This window comes from Cuculus canorus, chromosome 29 (genome assembly GCF_017976375.1).
Source record: "Cuculus canorus isolate bCucCan1 chromosome 29, bCucCan1.pri, whole genome shotgun sequence".
Taxonomy (NCBI): Eukaryota; Metazoa; Chordata; class Aves; order Cuculiformes; family Cuculidae; genus Cuculus; species Cuculus canorus.
Window position 1 is genome coordinate 2,340,617 of NC_071429.1, and position 24,563 is coordinate 2,365,179.

The 24,563-nt window shown below is 47.2% G+C and overlaps 1 protein-coding gene across 5 annotated transcripts in view; it reads left to right on the top strand.

Moving 5' to 3' along the window:
• The first annotated feature begins 2,429 nt into the window (after positions 1-2,429).
• SCN8A (sodium voltage-gated channel alpha subunit 8) overlaps positions 2,430-24,563 on the top strand; it is a 57,131-nt gene continuing 34,997 nt past the window's right edge. For 2 of the 5 annotated variants that reach the window (XM_054051401.1, XM_054051399.1), the window contains exons 1-5: positions 2,430-2,545; positions 12,555-12,884; positions 22,049-22,166; positions 23,644-23,734; positions 23,936-24,064. In XM_054051401.1, the coding sequence (XP_053907376.1) occupies positions 12,609-12,884; positions 22,049-22,166; positions 23,644-23,734; positions 23,936-24,064 (614 nt within the window). In that variant the 5' untranslated portion in view covers positions 2,430-2,545; positions 12,555-12,608. Of the gene's footprint in view, positions 2,546-10,066; positions 10,188-12,554; positions 12,885-22,048; positions 22,167-23,643; positions 23,735-23,935; positions 24,065-24,563 lie in introns of those variants that run through there. The other 3 variants (XM_054051403.1, XM_054051404.1, XM_054051402.1) reach the window with 2 other exon arrangements.

A 24,563-nucleotide genomic window follows, 5' to 3' on the forward strand; every position in this document is an offset into this window, starting at 1 on the left:
GAGAACATTTCTGCGAGGTGGATTTTTGTTTGTTTGTTTGTTTGTTTGTTTTCCTAGAACAGCAGCATAATGTGGGGCTTCAGGTTGTTTTTTTCAGCAACATCCACAGAGGCTTATTCAGAACAAGAACTACATAACAAAAAAAAATTGATGCTAAAATTGCCGTCATAAATTACAGATGTGACATTATAGGCATAAATTCTGTGTATAAAGGAGGAATTGTCTCTCTTACATGAAGAGGAGTAACTCGGGTCAATTTTTATCATAGAATAGGTTGGGTTGGAAGGGACCTTAAAGATCGTCCAGTCCCACTCCCTGCCATGGGCAGTGACATCCCACTGGCTCAGGCTGCCCAAGGCCCATCCAACCTGGCCTGGAACCCCTCCAGGGATGGGGCAGCCACAACCTCCCTGGGCAACCTGTGCTAGGGCCTCCCCGCTCTCATGGGGAAGAAATTCTTCCTTATGTCCAGCCTAACTCTGCCCCTCTCCAGTTTATCCCCGTTGCCGCTTGTCCTATCACTCCAAGCCTTTGTGAACAGTCCCTCCTCACCTTCCTTGTAGCCCCTTCAGGTACTGGAGTGCTCTTTTATTTGCTAATCTACTGGAAAACCCAGAAATCTGTGTATATGATGGGGTTGTGGCCGAGGATAGTGTTTGTGGACCTCCATCAGGCCAGGTTGGATGGGGCTTGGAGCCCCTGATCCAGTGGGAGGTGTCCCTGCCCATGGCAGGGGTGGGACTGCATGGGCTTTGAGGTCCCTTCCAACCCAAACTATCCTTATTCTATCTTTTGATATCTGTTTGGTATCTTTTAAATATATTTGATATCTATTTTATATATATATACACACACACCCCAAAAATAGTGGATATAAATTATATATCAAAAATTTTATATTTATTCTATATATATTCTATATTTTTCATATATATATCAGATATTGTATGTCAAGTATATTTGATATATATCAAATGTATTATTGGTGTTGGGTAGATAGCAAATAGATGTCAAATATATATTATCAAATATATATCACATATATGATGAAATAGAGCTATCTAATTTGATCTATAAGATAGATATCAAATAGATAGGAAATAGACAGCAAATAACAGCTATCAAAGAGATATCAAATTTGATATCTATCTGTTTCCTATCTAATATCTGTATGCTATTTCCTATGTATTTGATACTTCTTCAATAGCTATTCAAGATCTGTTTGCTATTTGCTGTTTTTCGCTATGTCCCATCTATTCACTTTTTGCTATTTGCTATCTATTTTCTATCAATTTGCTATTTCCTATCTGTGTCCTATCTCTTCACTATGTCCTGTCTGTTCACTATTTCTTAACCATTCTCTATGTATGTCCTATCTATCGCTATCTATTTTCTATCAATTCGCTACTTCCTATCTCTTTGCTATTTCCTGTTTCCTATCTATTCGCTATCTATGCCCTATTTGCTATTTCCTAACTATTCTCTATGTCCTGTCTATTCGCTATTTTCTATTTGCTATCTATGTCCTATCTATTCACTATCTATGTCCTATCTATTTCCTATCTCTTTGCTGTCTGTGTCCTATCTATTTCCTATATCTTTGCTGTCTGTGTCCTATCTATTCACTATGTCCTATCTATTTCCTATCTCTTTGCTGTCTATGTCCTATCTATTTCCTATCTCTTTGCTCTCTGTCCTATCTATTCGCTATTTCCTACCTCTTCTCTATCTCTGTCCTATCTATTCACTATTTCCTACCCATTTCCTACCCATTCTCTATCTCTGTCCTATCTATTTGCTACTTCCTATCTATTCACTATGTCCTATTTCCTATCTCTTTGCTATCTGTCCTATCTATTCGCTATTTCCTACCCCTTCCTACCCATTCTCTGTCTCTGTCCTATCTATTCGCTATTTCCTACCCCTTTCCTACCTCTTCTCTATCTCTGTCCTATCTATTCGCTATTTCCTACCCCTTTCCTATCTCTTCTCTCTGTCCTATCTATTCGCTACTTCCTATCTATTCACTATGTCCTATTTCCTATCTCTTTGCTATCTGTCCTATCTATTCGCTATTTCCTACCCCTTTCCTATCTCTTCTCTCTGTCCTATCCATTCGCTATTTCCTACCCATTTCCTACCCATTCTCTATCTCTGTCCTATCCCTTCGCTATTTCCTATCTGTTCGCTATCTATGTCCTATCTATTCGCTATCGATTTCCTATTCCCTATCTCTTCGCTCTCTATCACTCGGCTATTTGCTGCCTCCCTCCCTCCCTCTTTCCCCCCCCCACCCCGCTGCCCCCTGCCCCGCGCGGCGGGTGCCGGGGGGGTTCGGGCTGTCCCGGGGTTCCCTCCCCTCCCCTCGCGGCCCCGCCCGCCGCTTTCCCACGCTCCCGGGGGGGGGGGGGGGGGGGCGGGGGGGCGCGGGGGGGGCCGCGCCGGCAGCGCACCAAGATGGCGACAACCGCAGTTCCTCCTGCAGCTCCCCCAGCGCCGCAGTCCAGCAACGCCTTGCGGGAGACGCGCTAGGGCAGCGGCCGCAGTAAGTGACACCCCCGAGCGGGGTCCCCAGCCTTTGAACCCCGCATTTAGCAGCTTTTTTACGTTCGCCCCCGTTCCTCCTCCCCGCACATCCTCTTCTTTGCACACCCCCCCCCCCCCGCCCGGGTCTTTTTGCCGCAGAGCGATTTTCCAGCAGCTCTGGGCTCGCTTGGGAAGCCCCGGAGGGGGGAGGCAAAGGTATCCCCCTGCCCCAAACCCGCCTCTCGTAGCGGCCATGAGGAGGGGGGCAGCCTTTCCCCTCTGCACCCCTCGGTTAGGAGAGCTCGCCCCAATGGATGCTCTCTCCTCTGCGCTCGGGGAGGGGGGCACCGGGTGGCTCCGCTTCTCTCCCCCCCAAACCCAGCAGCAGCCGGGACTCTCGGGGTCCAATCCACCCCCGTACCCCCCTCGCTCGGCTGCAGCCCGAGGCCCCCGTGGAGCAGAGGGGGGATCCCAGCCCTCCAGCCTCTCTGCGGCCTCGGGGTCAGCCTTGCCCGGGCTGGGGTGCTGCTGGGTGGGGGCAACGGCCATCGGCACCAACCCTCAGCCTGGGGTAGAAGGAGCACCGTTTGGGCCACCTCCGTCCGCCCCACAACCTGGGGAGCCAGCAGGGCCCTTCTCCCAGGCCCTCAAATTCCAGGCTGTGCTCTTTGTCTGCATTGTGGAGAGGGAGAGAGGAGGGAGAATTGGAGTTCTCTGCATCCTTGCTCCCCTCAGGCCTCGCTGCAGAGCTGGTTCAGCCCCCCCATCGCCCCCGACTTTGCTCCCACCTTTCAGCATCCTGAGACTCAGCGGAGGGGGAGAAGTTGGAGGACAGAGTTTTGGGGGGCAGATGCGTGGGCAGCTTGGGGGTTCCAGCCTGACCCATATGTTGGCATCATGGTTTGTGCTTTTGCTTCCTTCCACCACATAGATTTTGGGGGAAGAGTGAAGGTAGATAAATTTTTTTCTTCCTGGGGAGAGGGAATTGCACGTTCTCAGGCTTTTTCTATTAAAAATCTGGGTGTCTTCTTCCCATCCCCCCCTCCTTTCGGGTGCAAATTATGCCCAGCTGATGTGGGGGTGGGGAAGCTGGAAGAGGCGCTCCCCGGCAGAAGCTGCAAATGAGCCGAGGTAAAGTCTAAAAGTCTGACGGGAAGGGGAGTGTGTGTGAGCAGAAAGCCTGAGCGTGAGGGCCAACACAGCTGGAGTTGGGCTTCTGTGAGGGCCCTGAGCTCCCTTTAGGAGAGGGATCCCAGGTGTGGTAGGTTCCTCTACTGCTTTCCATGTGTGCTGTGTTAAAGGGGATTGGCATGAGATCCATGAGGAGCTGGGCCAGTGGTTTTTGGGGAACTGACTGTGTTTCTGCTCTGTGGAGACATGTAACGTGGTCCTTGTAACACTGCAGCATTCTTCTCCCAATGGGAACCCATGACCCTTATGTCCTCATTTCACATGGGGGAAGAAGATTTAATTGTGAGGAAGGAGGGGGTTCGAGGAGCCTGATTGCCCCCTGTTACACGTATCTTTAGAGGCAAAAAAGGACAAAAGTGTTACATCAGGGCTTTTCTTGTGGGTGATGGCTGGCAGTCCTGGTTGGGAGGGAGGCGGCCTGGAAATATTCTTCCATTGGAATGCTTATTTTTCTGTTTTTGTGATGGAGGCTCTTCTAAAAAGAGATCTTGATACAGGCCAGGTGTGCATGGGGTAGCCCTAGTGGCAGCTGCCTTGGAGCACTTCCTTCTGGAGGGGGTGGCATTGGCGGGGGGTGGGGTCCTTTTTGTTGTAGCCCCCACATTTTACCTTAAGAATGTTGTGCGCGATGCTGGAGGTACCGGTAGAAGCCGTGTTGGCCTTGGTTTTGGGTGGTGGGACCCGAGCTGAAGAGGGCAACTGTCGGGGTGGTGTGGTTGCGGGTGTTGAAGTGGACCCCCCCGCGCCGGTGGTGCTGAAGTGGACAGCTCCCGGGCCGGGGGTGCTGAACCCTCAGCTCCCGGGGTGGGGTGTGCTGAATCGAACCCCTCCGGGCACCGGCGATGCTGAAGCCCACGGCTCCCAAGGTGGCGAGGCCAGGGGTGCTGAGGCAGCCCCCTCCCGGGGCAACGGGTGCTGAGGCAGCCCCCTCCCGGGGCGACGGCTGCTGAAGCCCACAGTTTCTGGGCCCAGGGATAGTGAATCCCACAGCTCCTGGGCTCAGGGATGCTGAAGCAGACCCCTCCTGCAGTGACGGGTGCTGAAGCCCTTAACTGCCAGGGCCAGGGGTGCTGAAGAGGACCCTTCCCAGGACCAGGGATGCTAAAGCAGACCTCTCCCAGGGTCATGCTGGCCCCCCGGGGCAGCAGAGCCAGGGCCTACAGCCTTTTCCCCCGCCCCTGCAGAGCTGGGCTCATCCCCACCCAGTGGCTCTTGCTGTTTCTCAGGGGACAGGGTGCTGTTATGTAAAGTTTGTGAGGCCGTTTGTAATCTATAAATAGCCATAGAGCGACAGGAGAGGAGTTAATGCGTTATAGAGTAATAAACAAATGGTCAGTGTTCGTAGCGGTGCTCCATAATGTGATTTTCCATACAAGTGAAATGCAAGGCCTGTCAGAGCTTGCCTTGTGGTTTCCGTTTGCTGTCTATTTAGAAAGTCCTCATTCTTAGCTTCTGGGGTGTTTAACTAAAATGATTAACAATGTGACAGAAGGGCTACTTGATCTTTTTTTAACACTTCTCTGGTGGCATTCATCCTGGGTGAAAGTGCCTAGAGCTATCGCAAATAATTTAACCAGTTATATAAGCTCGTACATAATGGCTTATTTCTAGATCATGGTATAGATACTGTACAGCTCAGTGGGACGAGTATAATTATGTGACTATTTTGTGAACAGAGCTGGAAGGCTGTGTTGCTAATAAATAGAAGGGAGAGTGACTGCATGTTGCAAGGAATTGAGCATGGATGTACTTTCCTCTTCAGTTAAAGGAGGTGAAACAAAACAAAGTCAACGTTGAGCGAAAACAAAGTAGCTTGAAAATCTAAATGACCGTATCGTCTTTCTCCTTTCTGTTGTCACATCTGCATTCATTTGTGGGTTTGCTTGGCTTACTTGGCACACTTTTTCATTAAAATGAACTGATACGGCTTTACATATCAATTGATCTGTACTGTTTTTCAATGGCTGGCGACACGATTGGCAGCAGAGACCGTATGTGACTCGGGGCATGCCGTGTTCATGCGGTCACGTGATTTCCATTCACTATCGATTGCCTTCCTCCCGAAGCGGCTGCAGCTGCCATTGACATTAACAAACACACTGGAATCGATAATTTATTACTGCATTCAAATAAATGATTTGGATTAGAGAAGATGCAGTAAAATAACAAACCGAAAGTGCTAGACTTGAAAAATAGCACAGGACCAAATAATTTAAGAAACCACAGAAAGGAAATTGCATGTGTTGGCTCGTGTTAGTGGTAGTAGGGCAGAGAGCTTGTCGCCGTTGGACTACTGGCTTGAGTCTAAGGGGGAGTCAGAAATAACAAAAGGTTTGGACTTTCCCCTTGTGCCCTATTATTCCATTTCTGTGCAGAGTGGACAGTCACTAGGCTAGAGAATACAAGTCAAGAAGAGGTGGCTCACTGCTGCAGGAGTGAGCTGAAACTCCTCCTCGGCGTTAGCTCTGATTCCAGCCTGGCATTTAACACTTCTGATGAAAGGCTGCCCATAAATGGCAACGTGTTCTTGCAGCCCAGAAGGCCAATCCTGTCCTGGGTTGCATCAAAAGCAGTGTGGCCAGCCAGGCGAGGGAGGGGATTCTTCCCTTGGATTCTGCTCTCGTGAGACCCCACCTGGAACCCTGTGTCCAGTTCTGAAATCAGCAACACAAGAAGGATATGGAACTGTTGGAACCAGAGAGCTGGCTTCACTGGGTAGAGTTCTTGTAACTTATTGATTGTTATTACAGAAGTCATTCTGCTGCTGGTAGAGACTGAAAATGCCTGCAGTCCCGGATCTTTAGTTTCTCAGGTTTTTATTAAAGTGTCTTTAATTGTTAGTATGTTTTCTAATATTTTTCTCTTGGTTTGGGTTGTGTTTTTGCTGCTCTCTCCTCCCTACATTTCTGTTCATCTTTTGACTTTTAGAGGTGTGTATTTGAGTTCAGGCTTGCTACTGCTCGTTCAAGAGCATAACCACTTCCCTGCCCTACCCAGAGGCTGCCCTTGAGTCTGCTTAGAGATGGGAGCCCAGGAGACTTCTCCCGTGTCATACCTAGGGTGGGGAAATGACCGGCAACAAACCAGTAAATAGTGCTTAAAGGGGAAAATATTTCCTCTTCCTTCCGCCTTAGAGCATCAAATGTGACCGGAGAGCTTTTCTAAGGGAAAGGTTCCTCCTCGCTCTCAGCCGACAGTGCTGATGTACCTCTTCATTGATAAAATCAGCCTGTTCCAGGCACATGGAATTTCCTGCAGATGGAGAAGATCACCAAGTTCTTCTGAAGGCCGTTTCCAGCCACAGATTTTTCTTATGTGTGGATATTTTGAGTTTTTCAGGCTCTCAGAGGACTGAGACTGAGGGAAGACCTTATTGCTCTCTGCCACTACATAAAAGGACGTTGTAGCATGGTGGGTGCTGGTCTGTTCTTCCTGGTAGCCAGTAACAGGACAAGCTGAAACAACCTCAAGATGCGCCAGGGGAGATTTAGGTTGGATATCGGGAGGAATTTCTTTACTGAAAGGGTTGTCAAGCTTTGGCAGAGGCTGCTCGGGGAGGTGGTTGAGTGTCCATCCCTGGAGGAGTTTAAAAGACGAGTTGATGTTGCACTTGGGTTATGGTTTGGTGGCAGACTTAGCGGGGCTGGATTGATGGTTGGAATCAATGATCTTAAAGGTCTTTTCCAACCAAAACCATTCCATGCCGTGACTGTTCCTCTACGCTGTTTTCCTTTCTGCCCCAACCCTGCATGTTGAAGTCAAAAGCCACATGCGTCTATGTGGGTTATATAAAAACACATCTTGGAAGGTTCTCTCTCGAAGGAACTGAGAGATGTCCTGTGAGTGACTGTATCGTGCCAATTAATACATGAAGAAGTGTATTAAAGCAAGGAAATCACCTCAAAAGTGTTTCTTTATTTTGACAATCAGTTTGAATAATTTATTAGAATATTTCATAATGTACCAGTAAATGGACTTCTGGGAATATTTAGAAACAATAATTAAGTCTTGGCAGCTGGGCACCTCAGTACACCGTTTTTTTTCTGGTGTAAAATATTTGATCTTGTCCAGAGCAGTGGTGGCTGCCCCACCCCTGGAGGTGGTCAAGACCAGGTTGGATGGGCCTTGGGCAGCCTCATCCAGTGAAACGTCCCTGACCATGGCAGGGGGGTTGGAACTGGATGATCTTCAAGGTCCATTCCAACCCAAACTATTCTGTGATTCTATGATTCTATACTCTGTCGCAGTGAGACAAGGCTCAGCTCGATCACTTCACTCTGTACAAGTGGATGTGTATTCATATAGAGACATTTTCTTACCCTTGGTTGGAAAATATCACTGAGTGATATTCACGGTGCTTTGTGAAGCAGTTTTTAGCCACTAACAACATCCCTGTGATTGAGCACCCACCCTGTTGGTCAGACGTGACTCCCTCTGCCCAAAGATCCAGTTGGTGCTCAAAGGAACCCATTTTTTATTGGTAGAAAGCAAAAATGATGGTGATCCTCAACAGCCTTTCAGAAAATGATCGGTGGGATTGCTTTGAATGTTGACAGCATCCGATGCAGCCATGTGGCAGCTCGCAAGGGAACGATTTATTGGCAGATAGGAACGGTTGAACCTCTTGATGATCTAAGAGGTCTTTACCAACCTGGTGATTCTATGATTCTATAATTTTGAAGGTAATCGTAGTTGATTTTCTTAATTTGTTAAATAAGAAGAGTTACAGACACAGGATCATGGGGTTTTTTTTTGTGTCAGACTTCTTGTTCTTTCCAGTTTCTGCATGTCCCAGCAAGACCATCTTCAGTTATAAAATACCATTTACAAGCTTTTTTGTGTTGAAGAAGCTTCCCGTGTGGAACAGCCCAGGCTGAGCACCAGCAGAGCAGAGGTGCCGTTGCAGAGGCATCTTTGTTGCTGGAGCTGAGATTGAGCCACCCAGCTCTAACGGGACAGGTACATGGGAGACAAAAAGAGTTGTTGTCCCACTCTCCAGTGCAAAGCTGGGCTGCACTGGGTGCCAGGGGGCTTCTGGGGGCTGGAGAGAGTATGAAAGCAGGAGGCTGTTATGTGTGACCCATTATTAACAGGATCAGAGCCTGGGAGAGTCCCAGTGCTTGCAATCACCTTCCAGTTCTACCACTGATTTCCAGGTGACCTTGGACAAAGTATTTTCCCTTTCTATGTCTCTCTTTTTCTCCGCGGAGAAACTTTGCTACTTAAATCCCGAGTTCTTCAGCAGGAAGATGGTTTAGTGTCCATTCAGCCAACATGTAGCTACGGACTAATTGCAGTGGAGGTCTTTTAAGTAGTAGTTTTATTTTAAATAATCAAATAATTAAGTATTGGCTGATACAAATAAAAGGGAATACAGTTTAATACAAATAAAAGGGAAAGGAATGAAAACCAGCTCACCCTCTTGGTTGTGCTTCCCACGCAGGCCTCTCCAGCAGAACCTTTGACCAAAACGGGCAGACTGGAGTTCAGTGTTCACCCGAGAAGCTGATGTACTGACACCCTCGCTCCGTGAAGCTGCTTGGGGGGGGGGGATTTGGAGGTGTTTTTAGCAGATGTTTGTGCTTTCTAAACTCACTGTGTTTCCAATGAACACTGTGAACTCTGTCCTTGATGAATGCGACAGATATTTAAGAGATACTATTGTGCCCTCATGTGAAGTGGTTTTCTTGTTATCAAGGTTTTCTTTTCTTCCTGCTGAGAAATAATGGTAAATCTTGGGGAGGGGCTCCTGATCCTGGAGGTATTTAGAAGACAGGTAGATGAGGTGCTCAGGGACACGGTTTAGTGACAGATAGGAATGGTTGGACTCGATGATCCAAGAGGTCTTTTCCAACCTAGTGATTCTATGACGCTATGATCAGGGAACGCAGGGATAGGGTAAGGGGGAAAGGTTTTGAGCTGAACGAGGGGAGATGGAGATGACAGCTTAGGAAGAAGTGTTTTGCTGGGAGGATGGGGAGGCCCTGGCCCAGGTTAGGGGTTGGAATTGGATGGGCTTTGAGGTCCCTTCCAACTCAAACCATTCCAGGATTTTGTGATTCTTGAAAATGGAAATCCTTGATGCTCTCACCATAATTTCACTTCAACAACAACTCGTGCTATCACTCCAAGCCTTTGTGAACAGTCCCTCCCCAGCTTTCCTGTAGCCCCTTCAGGTACTGGAAGGTACCTGAAGATCTCGGAGCCTTCTCTTCTCCAGGCTGAACAATCCCAACTCTCTCAGACTGTCATCATAAGAACGGCTCCTGCTGTGCTATTAAAGATATCAAAACTGCTCTACAGGTCTGATTTAAGAAATTAAATTAACATTTCATTGCCATCCTTTCAGTTTTCATCGTAGATTTGTCCATTGTCTTAATATGGGCTAATTAACTGGGAAAAAAACGAAGTCGGAACAGGCAAGAACTTCCCAAGACGTGCGGTGTTGATACCAAACAAGCAACAGGCAGGTGAGGAGGTATTAAAAGCTGAAACAAAAGCGATTGCTTTTCCTAACTCCAGCAGGAAGGCAGCCTGTGCTGTGGCTGAGCAGGAGCAGCACACAGCCGACGTGTTTATGGATGCAGCATCTGAGCATCCCTCGGTTTATTAACAGACAGATCTTTGCCAACCCACCACCGGGTGCAGCTGGGTTCCTGGTTTGGGAACGTGCGGTGATGGTGTTGGTTTCTTTTGTTGGGTTTGGGTTGGTTTGTTTGTTAAATGGTCGCTTAGCAGATGAGTTGGTTGATTCCAGTTGCTGGTTGTGGCATTGTGCATACAAACCAGGCGTTCATTTATGCCTTCTTTCTTCTTTTCCCTTTTTTATGCTGTGTCCCTGAGCTACTTTGGTTTCTAAATTCAGGCCTCACATATTTATCTGTGCCATTCAATTAGACCACATCCCTGATGCTGCTAGAGAGTATCTCGGTATGTGGGAAATTTGGTAATTAAATGCATGCAAATGCTGCAAGAATAGAATAAATTAATTTTTCCTTAATATCAGCAGGCCATTCCGTGATGTTTCTGGAGATAATGTGACCAAGATACTGGCTTTTCTTTCCCCTCTTACAATCTTTTTGGTGTTTTTATTGATATTATTATGCTTGGAATACCTGGTCAAGTTTGCATGAAAAGAATTCTCACTCGGAGTATGGTGTGGAGTTAAATCAGGAGGGGGATCTGTACTTAAGTTTTTTGGATCATAGAATGGTTTGGGTTGGAAGGGACCTTAAAGATCACCCAGTTCCGCTTCTCTGCCACGGGAAGGGATGCCTCTATTTGACAATATGTCAAATATATATTGAATATATAGAAAATATTGTATATATATTTGATAGCTGATATTTTAATACGAGGGAGGCTTGCGGCAGGCTCTCCCCTCCAGGATACTGCGAGACTGGGAGCAGCCCTGCAGAGAAGGACCTGGGGGTCCTGGTGGGGGAGAGGCCCTGGAAGAGGTTGCCCAGAGCAGTGGGGGCTGCCCCATCCCTGAAGGGGTTCCAGGCCAGGTTGGATGGGGCTTGGAGCCCCTGATCCAGTGGGAGGTGTCCCTGCCCATGGCAGGGGTGGGACTGGATGGGCTTTGAGGTCTCTTCCAACCCAAACCATTCTATGATGCTATGAAACACGGGACAGTCTTCAAAGCCCAGGGCTGTAAAGGCCATTGTGGGGTAACATCATGGTAAAACAGCTGAATATTAACAATTCAGTCCTATATCACATTTTCAAGGAATCTGAAAGTCATTCTTCTTTCAGAGATGCCAAATCTTGGCTCTATATTTTGATGCTCTGTGTGTGTTTGCTCAAAAAATCTGACTTCCAGTGATCTTTTTTCCTTTTCTAAAGAGCCCTTATCCTGCAGAGCTTTTGGCTTCTTTCTATGCCGTATACTTGTAGCTATTTTGCCTTTCCTCTTGAATTCATTGCCACGTTGGTGTTTGGGATCCTCCCTGAAGTGCCGAGCCCTGTCAGGGCTGGGTTGTATTCCAGCCTGCAGTGCTGCAGTGCTGTTGCATCAGTGCAGGGTTTCTGTAATTCCTCTTCTGTCTTGGCCTCCTCTTGGAGTGTGAAAAGCTCAGAGAGGTACCAGTAGCTCAGAAATGCAAGGAATTCTTGTGGCTGGTTCTGAAGTGAGGGCTCAGCAAAAGGTGCAAAGTTGCAGAGGGTTTGTAGGCGGCTGAATTCAGATAAATGAACTTCCTCGCAGCTCTGATTTTTTGTAGGAGTCGGGGGAAGAGAGCGAGGTGCTCTTTAGGGGGACAGTGTCAAATCCTGTCTGTGCTCCTTTGCAGGCTGGGCTGCGGAATAAGCCTTAGGAAAGGAGGGAACTGGGCTTGTTTAGCCTAGAGAAAAGGAGACAGAGGAGAGACATTACCACCCATGACTCCTTGCAAGGAGCTTGTGGCAAGATGGGTTTTGGTCACTTCTCCCAAGTAAGAAGTGATAGAGTGAGAGGAAACGGCCTCAAGTTGCACCAGAGATGGGTTAGATTAGATATTAGGTAAAAAAATCTTCACTGCAAGGGTTCTCGGGCAACAAAAGCAGCTGGCCAGGGCAGCGGTGGAATCCCCATCCCTGGAGGGGTTTAAAAGCATTATGGATGAGGTGCTCAGGGATGGTTCCGTAGTGGTCAGGGACAGTTGGACTTGATGATCTCAAAGGACCTTTTCCAACCAAACAGTTCTATGAGTCTCTGAAAAGCAGCAGGTCTGCTTGCCTGGCTCTGCGAGGACGTGAAGCGCTGAGTTTCTTTTGGATCCTCAATGCTTTCTGCTTGTCTTTCTGGTTGTGCAGTAACTGATTTTGTTCTACCTGTGCTGTTTCCTCCCCTGCAGAGCTGACGTGTCCGGGGTGCAACACAACTAAAGAAGCAGCTGCAGGATGAAAAGATGGCAGCACGGCTGCTCGCACCACCAGGCCCTGATAGTTTTAAACCTTTCACTCCGGAGTCTCTGGCTAACATTGAGAAACACATCGCAGAATTAAAGAAGAAGCAGCGTCCAAAGCAAGACAGCAGCCACCGGGATGATGATGAAGACAGCAAACCAAAACCAAACAGTGACCTTGAGGCGGGGAAGAATTTGCCTTTCATCTACGGGGACATCCCAAAAGGCCTGGTTGCTGTTCCACTGGAGGACTTTGACCCTTATTATATGACCCAGAAAGTGAGTTCTGCAAGAAAGAAGTTGCTAAACCACCTTTTCTTAGGAAATTGCAGGTTTGGGTATGGTTTAAGTAGAAGGCAAAGAATGGAGTCTTTGCATCGGGCTTGGTTGGTTGGGTCGTTACATATCTTCCTTGGAGGTTTAATAGAGATGATGTGATCGAACTTGAAGCATCTGCTTGGATGGAGTTAGGAGGACAAGGTCTGGAAACACAGATGAAGTTATGCTAATATGCCAATTTTAACCATGAGGGTGATGAGAAGAATTTAATTGAGAGAGTAACATGCTTTTAAGTGTGTATTTCATTACTTGCATAGAATTCAGTCTGAATTTGGTGGTTGGGAAGCAGTGGGATATGGAGCCATGACGGAAAAGTGAGATAAACTAATTCAATCACTTTCATCTTCCTAATTTTTATATTTTAAAACATATATCTGTGGAATGAAGATGCTCTGGTAGGAGGCATCAATGGGTGCCAAGACGTGTTAAGAATAGGTGTTGTGGTGAGTAAGCAACGTGTGTTGGAAGTGGAGGGGAGGGAACTGCTGTTGGTGGGATACAGAAGAGCGTGGTCACTGAGTCTCCTAGAAGGCTGGATGACTTCCAGCTGGGGTCCTCGTCTACTGTTTGATTTCATTGCTTTCATTGATAGAAATCTAAAGTGAATAAGTTGAGGGAATTCAGCTGAGAAGCTGGAAGTTTGTCTATGTATGTGCCAACAGTTGTGATGTGACCATACAAAACTTGGGTGGAATGGCTGTCACGTCAAATCACTCAGTCATATTTTATGGCTTTGTGTTGGGGCAGACGTTTCTTGCCACTTTCGGCAGTGGTTCTGTCACTGGCGGGGCGTTATTCACCTGAAATCAGTGCGATTGGCTCCTTGCATTGGGTATAACTGATTAGTCTTTTTGGGCTTGGAGAAGAGAAGGCTCCAAGGAGACCTCAGAGCAGCTTCCAGTACTGAAAGGGGCTCCAGGAAAGCTGGGGAGGAGCTCTGGATCAGGGAGTGCAGGGAGAGGATGAGGGGAAACGGTTTTGAGCTGAAAGTGGGGAGATTGAGATGAGATCTTAGGGAGAAATGTTTTGCTGTGAGGGTGGGGAGGCCCTGGCCCAGGTTGCCCAGAGCAGTGGGGGCTGCCCCATCCCTGGAGGGGTTCCAGGCCAGGTTGGATGGGGCTTGGAGCCCCTGATCCAGTGGGAGGTGTCCCTGCCCATGGCAGGGAACTTTGGAACTGCATGGCTTTGAGGTCCCTTCCAACCCAAACCATTCCAGGAATCTATGATTTACACTAGTAAACTTAATGCTTATTTGTCGTATCAGTGGTGCTGAGAGCACAGGTACCAACTGAGAACAAGGCTCCACCATACAGCGAGGGTGTTGTGTGCCGAATGCCGGGCAGACTGGTGCTCCAGTGGGCGTTGGACTTCAGGTGATGCATTGGCAGCTACTCTTGCTGGTGAGGAGGTGGCTTACTTTATTTCTCAGAAATATCTTCTCTTTATTAAACAACTCTGGTGGTGCTTGGTTTTGGGGTGGGCAGGCTGTGAGAAAGGGATGTGCCACTTGCACCCAACCAAAGCTGGTGATGAGAAACATCATGGCAAATCCAAGCAGGAGTGTTTTGTGCCCTCTTTTTGCTCGTGTAATTGAATGGGAGGGAAATGGGCCTTATTCTTCCCAGCTGAAATGGGAGGGCAGTGCTGAAAGGGCAGTGGGCATCGCCATGTCCTGGAGCGTTGGGCAAAGGCTTCTTTGTTGTCTTGACGTTCTACCAGAAGTAGGAGACAGAGAGGAACCCCAGTAATCCTCACGCTTTACCATTCTCCATATTTGCCTCCCAAGATGATGCAATTAAAAAATCTTTCATTTTTAGAGAAAAATAAGCCACATTCCCAACTTTGAAGGCATCTGTCCTGTCTCCAGAAGAGAGATGTTTCTGCATGTGGTGGCTCCTGGAGGCCCTTCTCATTGCCTGCCGTGTTGAGATGTGAGCACTCCACGGAGGTGGAGCAGCTGCAGATGGAGGGGAAGGTTCTGGAGATGGGAGGCAAACTCGCCCAACCCTGCGACCTCACACTCACTGTTCTGCGAGAAGAGCCTCGCTCTTCCCATCAACCCTGGTTTAACATTTTATGGTTCTGCTCCTTTTCCTTCAGCTTCGTTAGAGAGATAGCTTAGGTGTGTGCTGCTTCTTTGCTGCTTCAAACAGGCAGTGACTTCCCACCAAGAAGTTTTTTAAGACCATTAAAAAAGGCCCTTCTCTGAATCATCGGGAATTGTGAATCTGCTTGAATCATGGGAAGTTTTCCAAGATTTTTTCCTCTCCTCTAGCATTTGCCAGAAGGTTTGGCATCACAGGTCTTGTCTTTTAAAGCCAGACGTACAGCATGCACAGGGACAAATCAGCTGGTTGCTTTCCCTTGCGGTAGGACATGCTGATCTTGGTTTGTCTACGGAAACTGAAACTGCATTTTATCAGAGAAGCTGAACTTGCCTGTGGCCTGTTAACTGATATTTAAAGGAGAAACAGTGTGACCTAGAAACAGAACCACGGTACATGGAGTCAAAACTCCTGAGTCTGGAGCCCAGCCCTGCAAGCGATGGTTTTGTCTGAGCTATTTCTCTTTTCTCCGCTGAGTTTCATGTTGCAAAATGGGAGCGATGACTCCCATTGAGGAATTGGGAAAGCTCCTCTGCTCACAGGGAGCGGATTTTGGTGCTAATTCAGCTTCTTTTTATGTTTGTGTAAGTACCAGCGAGAATTTTTTCACGATTCTTTGTTTTGCAAATAGTAATCACCTTCTCATTCCTGGCCTGAAGCAATTGTAGAAGCAATCCTTGCCTGTGATAGTTGTGGAAACCTGAAACATTTCAATTACAAAAACCCAAAAGGCAGCAATGTAAACATCTTTGTGTCCACGTGCAGACAAAGTTTAGGAAAGCCACCTATGTGAGCATCCCTAGCGATGAAAGCAAAGCTGCTGATGGCCTTAAAGTCTGCTCTTCCTTCAGTGTGCACTTAAGCAAAAGGTAAGGACCATCTTCCTCTTTTATTTCCACAGCTTTATGAGGATTTCTATTCTTTAATGCTTTTCTATCTGTTAGGCCTCTCTTTCCTTCTTTTCCTTTTCTGGCCTAGGCTCTCACTCCACCTAGACAATTCCTTACCCTGGTCTTGTCCATTGAATGTGACTTTTGCCAAGTTGTGGTCATTTTCCTCAAGTAACTTCGATTTCACTTGGTATGAATCTCATATTTGCTGCTGAACAAGCTCATGCTCCTGCAGTGGCTCCATTCACAAGGCAGTAGAAGGTCCCTGAGTTCTGGGAATAGAAGTTCTCTCAGTTCCAGGAACTGAGGCCGTGTATAAGCTGAGGTGGATTGCTTTCAATGGAAGAATCAACCCTGCAGTTGTAGAAGACTATCTATACATCTGTGACCATGTGAGCCTGGAGGAGGATTGACTGAGGTCACCTAGAGCTTACAGATGAGCACCTGAGGATCTTTCCAGTGCGTATGTGCCAGTGGAGTGACTTGCAACTTCGTCAAGTCACATGCACAGTTTGGAAAGGGGCCCTCCGGTCCAGAATGTCACCTTGACCGCTTGGAACTGGGAAAATTACAGGGATGTGAGAGACCAGCTTGTCTGGCTCTAGCATGTGCTTCAAAGAGCCTTTGCTTACGTCTTCCATACGAGAAGGTCACAATACCAATAATGGGGTTTGCATTTCAGTGAAGTCACTGAAACAAGAGAGAAAGAGTCGGAACCATCTCAAAAAATCAAAAAAAAAATCAACCTTTTCTCCTTATTTCCAAAAAGCTAATTAACTTCTCCAGGTCTTGTGTGTTTAATGTTATTTGTTCTTCCACTCCATCTCTCCAGTAGGCTTCAAAGGAGCAGGAAAAGTGGGCATGCCCTTCCTATCTGTCCTCCCTGCTGTCACGGTAGAATGAAGAAAGGAGAGCATAATCCCTGTCTGGTGTCTTCTCCAGTCGTTTCTGGATGTTGGGTTGAAGGCAAAGTGTAAGGGAGTTGTTTGCTGTTGTACGGCGTTTCGTGAGGCGACAGAAAATGGTGCTCCTCACATCCGGCCCAAAGCATTGCCGTAGCAAGGAGAGCTTTCGTGTCGTGACCGGGGCCTGTGACCGCAGTCACCTAAATAGCTGTAACCCACCGGTGAGGAGAGGAAGGGAGGAAAATCATTTCTGCTCCTGAGGCAGAATGAATTTCCTTACATAGCAGATTGCAATGTTGTTAGAACTGGAATCCAGATCAGTGTCTCAAGATCATGTGTTGAACACTGTTTATTTAACAAACTATCTCTTTCAGGAATGTTTTATTTCATACATTTCAAAAAAAATACGAAGAGTTTTTCCTATATTTGACTTGAAACAAGAGATTAAAGGAAGCGCAAATGGGGCAGATCCTTTTTTTCGCTCTAAGCGTTTCAGTGGTGAAGAATGAGTTACCTAGAAAGAATAAATTTGTCCCCCTTTTGGGGGGAATGGAGAAATAAATATTAAATACGGTGATTTCTGTAGTAGGTAGCACAGTGCATTGAGCCAAAACAGACTTGAAAAGGATTTTGCATTGACGTTTAATTCTGTAAATACTTCTCCAGTCTACAGGGCGCGAGAGCTCCCTGTAAATTCGTTTTGAAAATAGCTCTGGTGAAGTATCTTGCTCAGGGTGTCATCAGAAAGCCATCACTCTCTCTTGCTTAACACCAAGAGTAAGGCAGGCATCGCTTACTGCTATCGGAATGTGGTTCCATATGTTCTTTGGTTGTTCGTAAAGCTGTTTTCATCTTAAATCTTCTGCCCACTCTTCCTCACTTTTCAGCCATTACAGAACTGCTTAATGTAAAACCTGCTTGAAGCAAGAGTGCTTTAAGTCCTCATAGAACTGGAATGCTTTTTGTCATCACTTGATTAATTCCTTCACATTCTTCAGCGTAGCTTCTTTAATGCAAGGCTTCTCTTTTGTCATCTGACTTCTTTCCATAGAAGAACTGTTTCTAAGGGTTCTGGAAAGCAGAGATTCCTGGCCAACTTTAAAAAAAACTTTAGTGGACAAACCCTTTCTCATAACTATATCAACAAACTGAGACTTTTGAAAGTACAACCAGATTTTGTGGCCCAGAAAGCCAATTGTATCCTGGGCTGCATCAGAAGGAGTGTGACCAGCAGGGTGAGGGAGGGTATTCTCCACCTCTACTCTGCTCTCATGACCTCACCTGGAGCCCTGCACCGACTTCTGGAGTCTGAAGGACAGGGATCTGTTGGAGCAGGCTCAGAGGAGGCCAGAGATGATCCAAGGCCTGGAGAACCTTCTGTACAAAGACAGGCTGGGAGAGTTGGGGTTGTTCAGCCTGGAGAAGAGAAGGTTGTGGGGAGACCGTAGAGCAGCTTCCAGTGCTGAAAGGGGCTCTGGGAAAGCTGGGGAAGGGCTCTGGATCAGGGAGTGTGGGAAGAGAATGAAGGGGAACAATTTTGAGCTGAAAGAGGGGAGATTGGGATGAGATCTTAGAAAGAAACATTTTGCTGTTCAGGTGGGGAGGCCCTGGCCCAGGTTGCCCAGAGCAGTGGGGGCTGCCCCATCCCTGGAGGGGTTCCAGGCCAGGTTGGATGGGGCTTGGAGCCCCTGATCCAGTGGGAGGTGTCCCTGCCCATGGCAGGGGTGGGACTGGATGGGCTTTGAGGTCCCTTCCAACCCAAACCGTTCTATGATTCATCTCTTCGAAGATACTGCAAAATGCAGGTATCGCCTGCATATCTCTCCGAGTCTTGAGCTTTGCCTCAGCAGATCTTAAAAGGGCTGAGGGATGTTCTTGGACCTGAACCAGCAAACATTTTAAGAGCCTGCAGCCATTTTGAAATTGAGTTTTAATATGTCAGCAGCATAAAGCAAAACTAAGAGAAGGTTTTAAATTGCCAAATGCTTTTTGGCTTTTGTGCCCTTCTTTCGATTGACAAGGCCGAGCAGCGATTCACCCAGGATTTTAGGAGCTACACAGGGGAAATGGAGCAGCCGTTCTTGGAACCGTCGGAATCGATGAGCAGACTGGAATGTACAGGATCCTCTTTGTGTTCCAATTGTACCAAGAGGCCCAGTTATAATGGGTTTTATAGAGTAAAATATAAGTTCAAGAAGCATTATGGTCTAAAGAAAGAAAGCTGTGCAGAGCATGGAAAAGAAAATGAGGAGTTGCCTTATGTAAGTGATTTAATAGATGGACTTCATGAACTTAGAGGTCTTTTCCAACCTTAACAATTGAATGATTCTTTGAAGGACTAAGCTGGCAAGCAGAATGCAGAGTTCATCTTTGGTAGGCGATGGCCCTGATCGTTGGATGAAACAGCTTCTGTTACAGCAGGGAATGCCAGATTTCTGTGTTGATCCTTGTGAAATAGCTATTGGAAATGTATGTTCCCATGTAATCACTCCAGCGCGCCAAGGCAAGCGCCCTCCAGCCTTCCATACAGAGCAGTTTCTGGCTGCTTTTCTTGTCTGGTTCTGCCTTGCTCTTCTTGTACAGGTTGAAAGTCTTTAAGTTGGTTTACATCTGTGAAGCAGCACGCACGTGCCTGTGTCTCCATGTGAAGAACCGTTTTCTTTCTGGCTTGCTGAGCTGTATCTGAGCAAACCACAAAGGTTCTTGTGCAGGGATTCATCCTGTGCAGAGGCGTGGAGAAACCGAGCCGGCTCGCAGAACCACCGCATGGGGCTTAGGGGGAATTTCTGCCTTTATCCAGCTCACCTCATGCCGGAATAATGTTCAGCTCGGTCACGTTGGGGATTTCATTGCTTAGAAGGTGTGGTAGAGTCGAGAGCTCGATGCTGTGCAGCTACAGACTAGGGGAAGAAAAGAAAGCTGCCTAGAGGAGAAGGGCCTTGGGGGTGTGGATTGACAGCGACTGCCCACGGGCAGCGGTGGCCCAGAGGGCCAAAAAGGCCAATGGCATCTCGGCTTGGATCAGACCCGACGTGGCCAGCAGGGCCGGAGAGGGGATTCTGCCCCCGGACTCGGCACTGGGGAGGCCGCACCTCGAATCCTGTGTTCAGTTCTGGGCCCCTCACCACAAGAAGGATGTTGAGGTTCTGGAGTGTGTCCAGAGGAGAGCAATGGAGCTGCGGAAGGGGCTGGAGAACAAATTTAACGAGGAGCGGCTGAGGGCCCTGGGGGTGTTGAGGCTGGAGAAGAGGAGGCTGAGGGGAGACCTTATTGCTCTCCACAACTGCCTGAAAGGAGGGTGTAGAGAGGAGGGCGCTGGGCTCTTCTCCCCAGTGACGGGGACAGGACAAGGGGGAATGGCCTCAAGCTGCGCCAGGGGAGGGTCAGACTGGACATCAGGAAGAGATTCTTCACCGAAAGGGTCGTGGGGCCCTGGCAGAGGCTGCCCAGGGAGGGGGGGAGTCCCCATCCTGGAGGGGTTTAAAAGACGGGGAGACGAGGCCCTCAGGGACGCGGTTTAGTGGCAGATAGGAATGGTTGGACTCGATCTAAGAGGTCTTTTCCAACCTGGTGATTCTATGAGAGACACAACCACATCCCGGCATGATGGGGATGCTGCTCCAAAGCCTCTGCAGGGGGCTGTGAAAGAAGGTTTAAAACAGAATGGTGTTTGAAGCTTGAAAAGTTTGTAGTGTCAGGGAAGGAGAGACAGCTGGTTCTTCAAACTGGTTGCCCCTTGACCGCTCTGTAATCCTCAACGTTGAAAAACTTATGTACTTTTTTTGTCACACACCAGGTAGTCTGTTCATTAATTCTTGATGCTGTGATTTAAGAGCTGCCCAGGGTGGTCATTAGAGGCAAATGCATTAGTGGTTATGCTAACTAATCTTTCTCACTCAGTGCTGAGCCACAATCTGATTTTGATTTCCTTTACAAATATAATTTACAGCTCAATGGTCTAATTGAGCCAAACAAGCTAAAAGACGTTGTTTCACTTACTAGGAGGGAAATGACAAATTTCAGCAGAGCGAGTCTCCTGGGGAAGCACAGCGGCTGCGTTGGCAGAAAGCCCTTGTGGATTCCCTTGTGTTGGACTCCGGGAGGCTCGGGGCTGTGCCAACCGGTGGGCTGGTGCCGGAGACCGAGCCTGCAGCGCGGCCGGCTTCGCTCTGTTCCTCTGCAGCGCTTTGGGTTCCCTCCTGCCTCGCTGGGGCTGCAGCATCCTGGAGGGAATGTAGAATAGCGAAAATGCTGCCGGGGAAAGGGCTTTGGCTTTTTAGTGCAGACAAATTACTTCTTTTCCTTCAAGCCGTGTGGTAGGTGCATTGAGTGTGTTGGGATTAAGCACCCACCGTTCTAATTTTGCCTCTCCAGATGGCTGCGTGTGATTCTCCCGGTGCTTTTTGCTCTGCGTGTTTGCTAGCGAGGGGCTGAACTAGCGGGGCTGTATTTTAAGGCTGGTGATGGGAGAGATGAGATCGATTCTGCCTCACGTTTACGTGATTCATTCCACATAAAATAGCGAACCTCAACATCTCGCTAATTAGAGGCGATGAGAGCACATGACTCTGCCTGGAGTTGGTGCACCACCCTGGAACGTGCTCAAAACTGCCAATGAGTGGGGACCATGGGTTCTGCCTTGTGTCTGCTGGGGCGGGGGACTCTACCGTGGTGTTCTCTTTCTTCTTACCTGTCAATCTTTCTTTGCAGGTGAGGTGCTGTCTTATAAAACCACTATTCACTGTGGTAGCTCTTAGCCAGGTTTGGGAAGGAGGCGCAGGCGCTGCCAACACCAGGCCATAAAGCTGGTCTTGTGCACTGGGCCATGGCGTTGGTTCAGCTGCCAACTCTGCTCCTGAATTTGTGGTCCTTCGTTGCTTTGGGGCTCAGTTCTTATCTGTTAGATAGGCATAATGGTGCTTCTACCCTCACGCTATGAAAATGGGTGCTCTTGGATGGGAGATTTGACTTCTGCTTTGGCTGAGGTGCCTGGTAACATGGATGGTTTGGAGTAGAATTATTCAGGAGGTACTGGTAGGTATGTTCTACCCTAATGGGAACTTCAGCAAGGAGATTATTTGTTAAAAAAAGCAGGAAATGCTGTTTTTTGCCATGGAAGTTGTCTTTTTTTTTTGTACAGCGCATGCCTTGATTTTCATGCATTAACTCTTTCTCTTTTTCTTTCTTTCTCTGTCTCTCCACAGACCTTTGTAGTACTAAACAGAGGGAAAACACTCTTCCGATTTAGTGCCACACCTGCCTTGTACATTTTAAGTCCTTTTAATCTGTTTAGAAGAATAGCTATTAAAATTTTGATACATTCATATCCTTTTGATCACAGAGTTATGTTTACTTTTGTAATTTGACTGAAAAATCTCTTATCTATGGTCTTATTGCTCCATTCAAACAGTGTTTATGGATGATAGTTCTGCACCTGGTGAAGCTGGATCTACCCCAAACTGTACTGGTTTTGAATGCAAAAGCCTGGTCCTTTAGACACAGCCAATCAAGTAAACTTTTCATTCATTTTCCTTGCTTAATTATGCCTCTGTGTCCACTCTTTCATGAGTGCACAGAGGTGGATAAGTTGTGGAACAGATCTGATGTAAGGTTATGCCTCACATGAAGAGGAGTTGAGCTTTAACTGACTACTAAAATGGTTCAATAGAATCAGTGTCTGGAGAAGGAGCCAAAGATCCGTTGGATGTAATTAGACGCTGACTAATTTCTTGCTCTTTTGGCATCTCTCAGGCTTCCTTCTAATGGCAAGACTATTCCAAACTGTCCCACCACAGGGCTTCAGGCAGCTCCAATAGCTTTGGAGCGTCATTGGTATGCGTTATTACTGGGAGAGAAAAAATAAAACCCACAAGTACATTGAATGAGCTGCTTTGCCCTCTTTATGTATTGATTTATAGAAAGCGGCTCTGGAATGGAAACACCTTCATTTGTTGTTTTAGAGGCTTCTACAGCCTGACTTCCTGCATCTCCTATGAAGAAAAAGCTTTTCCATCCTTTAATGGTCGCAATCATGGGAGGCTGGGAATGTTTTCTTTGGCTCGTGTGTTATTTCTCATAGCCTTTCCTCCCCTCTGGATGCGCTGGGATGCAGCTGAGAGATGCAGATCTGTCAGGTTGAGACCGAGATGCTGGCAGTGGATCTTGGGCCTTGGTCTAAGAACGTTTGAGTCTGCTCGAAACAGTTTTGGAAGTCAAACAGCTTTGGGTCTGATCTTGGATTTCACCACTCTGCTAATAATTCAGGAGTGAAAATCCACTCAAACTTCTTCTTCTGGAATTGTGCTGGCCCTGCAACGCTCCTTTAATCAGGGAGTCCAGCACCTTCCAGCTGCAAATGGAACACTGGAGATCTTGAGCACACAAAGGGAGCGGAGATGTTTGGAAAGATCCCTAGGCCTTTCTCCAAGCTCGGTCCTATTTGTCCATGGATTGCAGTGCTGCTTTTCTGTTGGATATATTAGCAGACAATGTGTTTCATGTTACTGAATAGATGGAATTATCTGGGGAGACGTTTTCACCCAGGCTTGTGATTTTTGAACTGCTAAGACATACCAGAAAATAAAACATAAATGGAGCGGTGATGTAAAAATACTATTTCTCTGTAGTCACACAGGTCTTATTTCCCATGACTGCTAGAAGTGTCTTGGCTCTTCTCTGTAGTCTCCAGAGAACAGTCTGAGAATTGTAGGTGGATTTTGTTGTATGCACAGATTTTAGGGAACCATAAGGTGATGTAAAAAGCTGCACCAGTGTCCCTTTGATCCTTGACTTTGCTCTACAGTATTTAGCATGATCATTATGTGCACTATTTTGACCAACTGTGTATTCATGACTTTTAGTAACCCACCCGAATGGTCGAAGAATGTGGAGTAAGTAACGCTTTTATTCTTGCCAATCTCACAGAATGTTTGTTTTCTTCTACTGAGAAATCTTTCCCATGCGCATGACTGCAACTTGTCTTTTGTTTCCACTTTGTTTAGACAAAAATTGTTTGTGCTTCATCATTTTTCATGATTACAATGGCTTTTCTACAAGCTTCTCAGCACGGCTCTCTTTCTTCTCCCTAACAGGTACACGTTCACCGGTATTTATACATTTGAATCACTTGTGAAAATCATTGCAAGGGGTTTCTGTATAGACGGCTTTACTTTCCTGAGGGATCCATGGAACTGGCTGGATTTCAGCGTGATCATGATGGCGTAAGTTGGATTTTCAGATTCTTGCAGGTATTTGTGGCATTCGGGAGGGGATGTGACCTGCAGTTGGCTGGTTCCTAACCCGTTGCCGAGGAAGGTGCGGTGTCAGAAAAGGAGACACTCCCTTGTCCTTCCTCAGTCTTTGCTCTTGTGCGGGATCAGCTTATGTTGGTCCGACACTGGGGAGCTCATGGGGATGTTGGGATTCCCAATTGAACCAGGAGAGGCACGCTAGGGTTCTGGTTTTTAATGTCCAAGTCTGCATTGACGGTGGCCTGGGCTCTGATGGAACCCGGGCGTTGGTCCCCGGCAGTCTTGATTTGCTGGTGGAAGAGATTTCTTTTTCCCTTTTCCATTTGTTTTTGGAATATTGTACATGTGCATGGTTGGGCTCCTGGAGTCAACATTAGCCGATGAAAACTGAGGGGTCCCATTGGAAGGCTCAGGGCTGTAGTTTTCAAGGGTTCAGCGCAAATTTAATTATAGTAATATGTTTTAATCA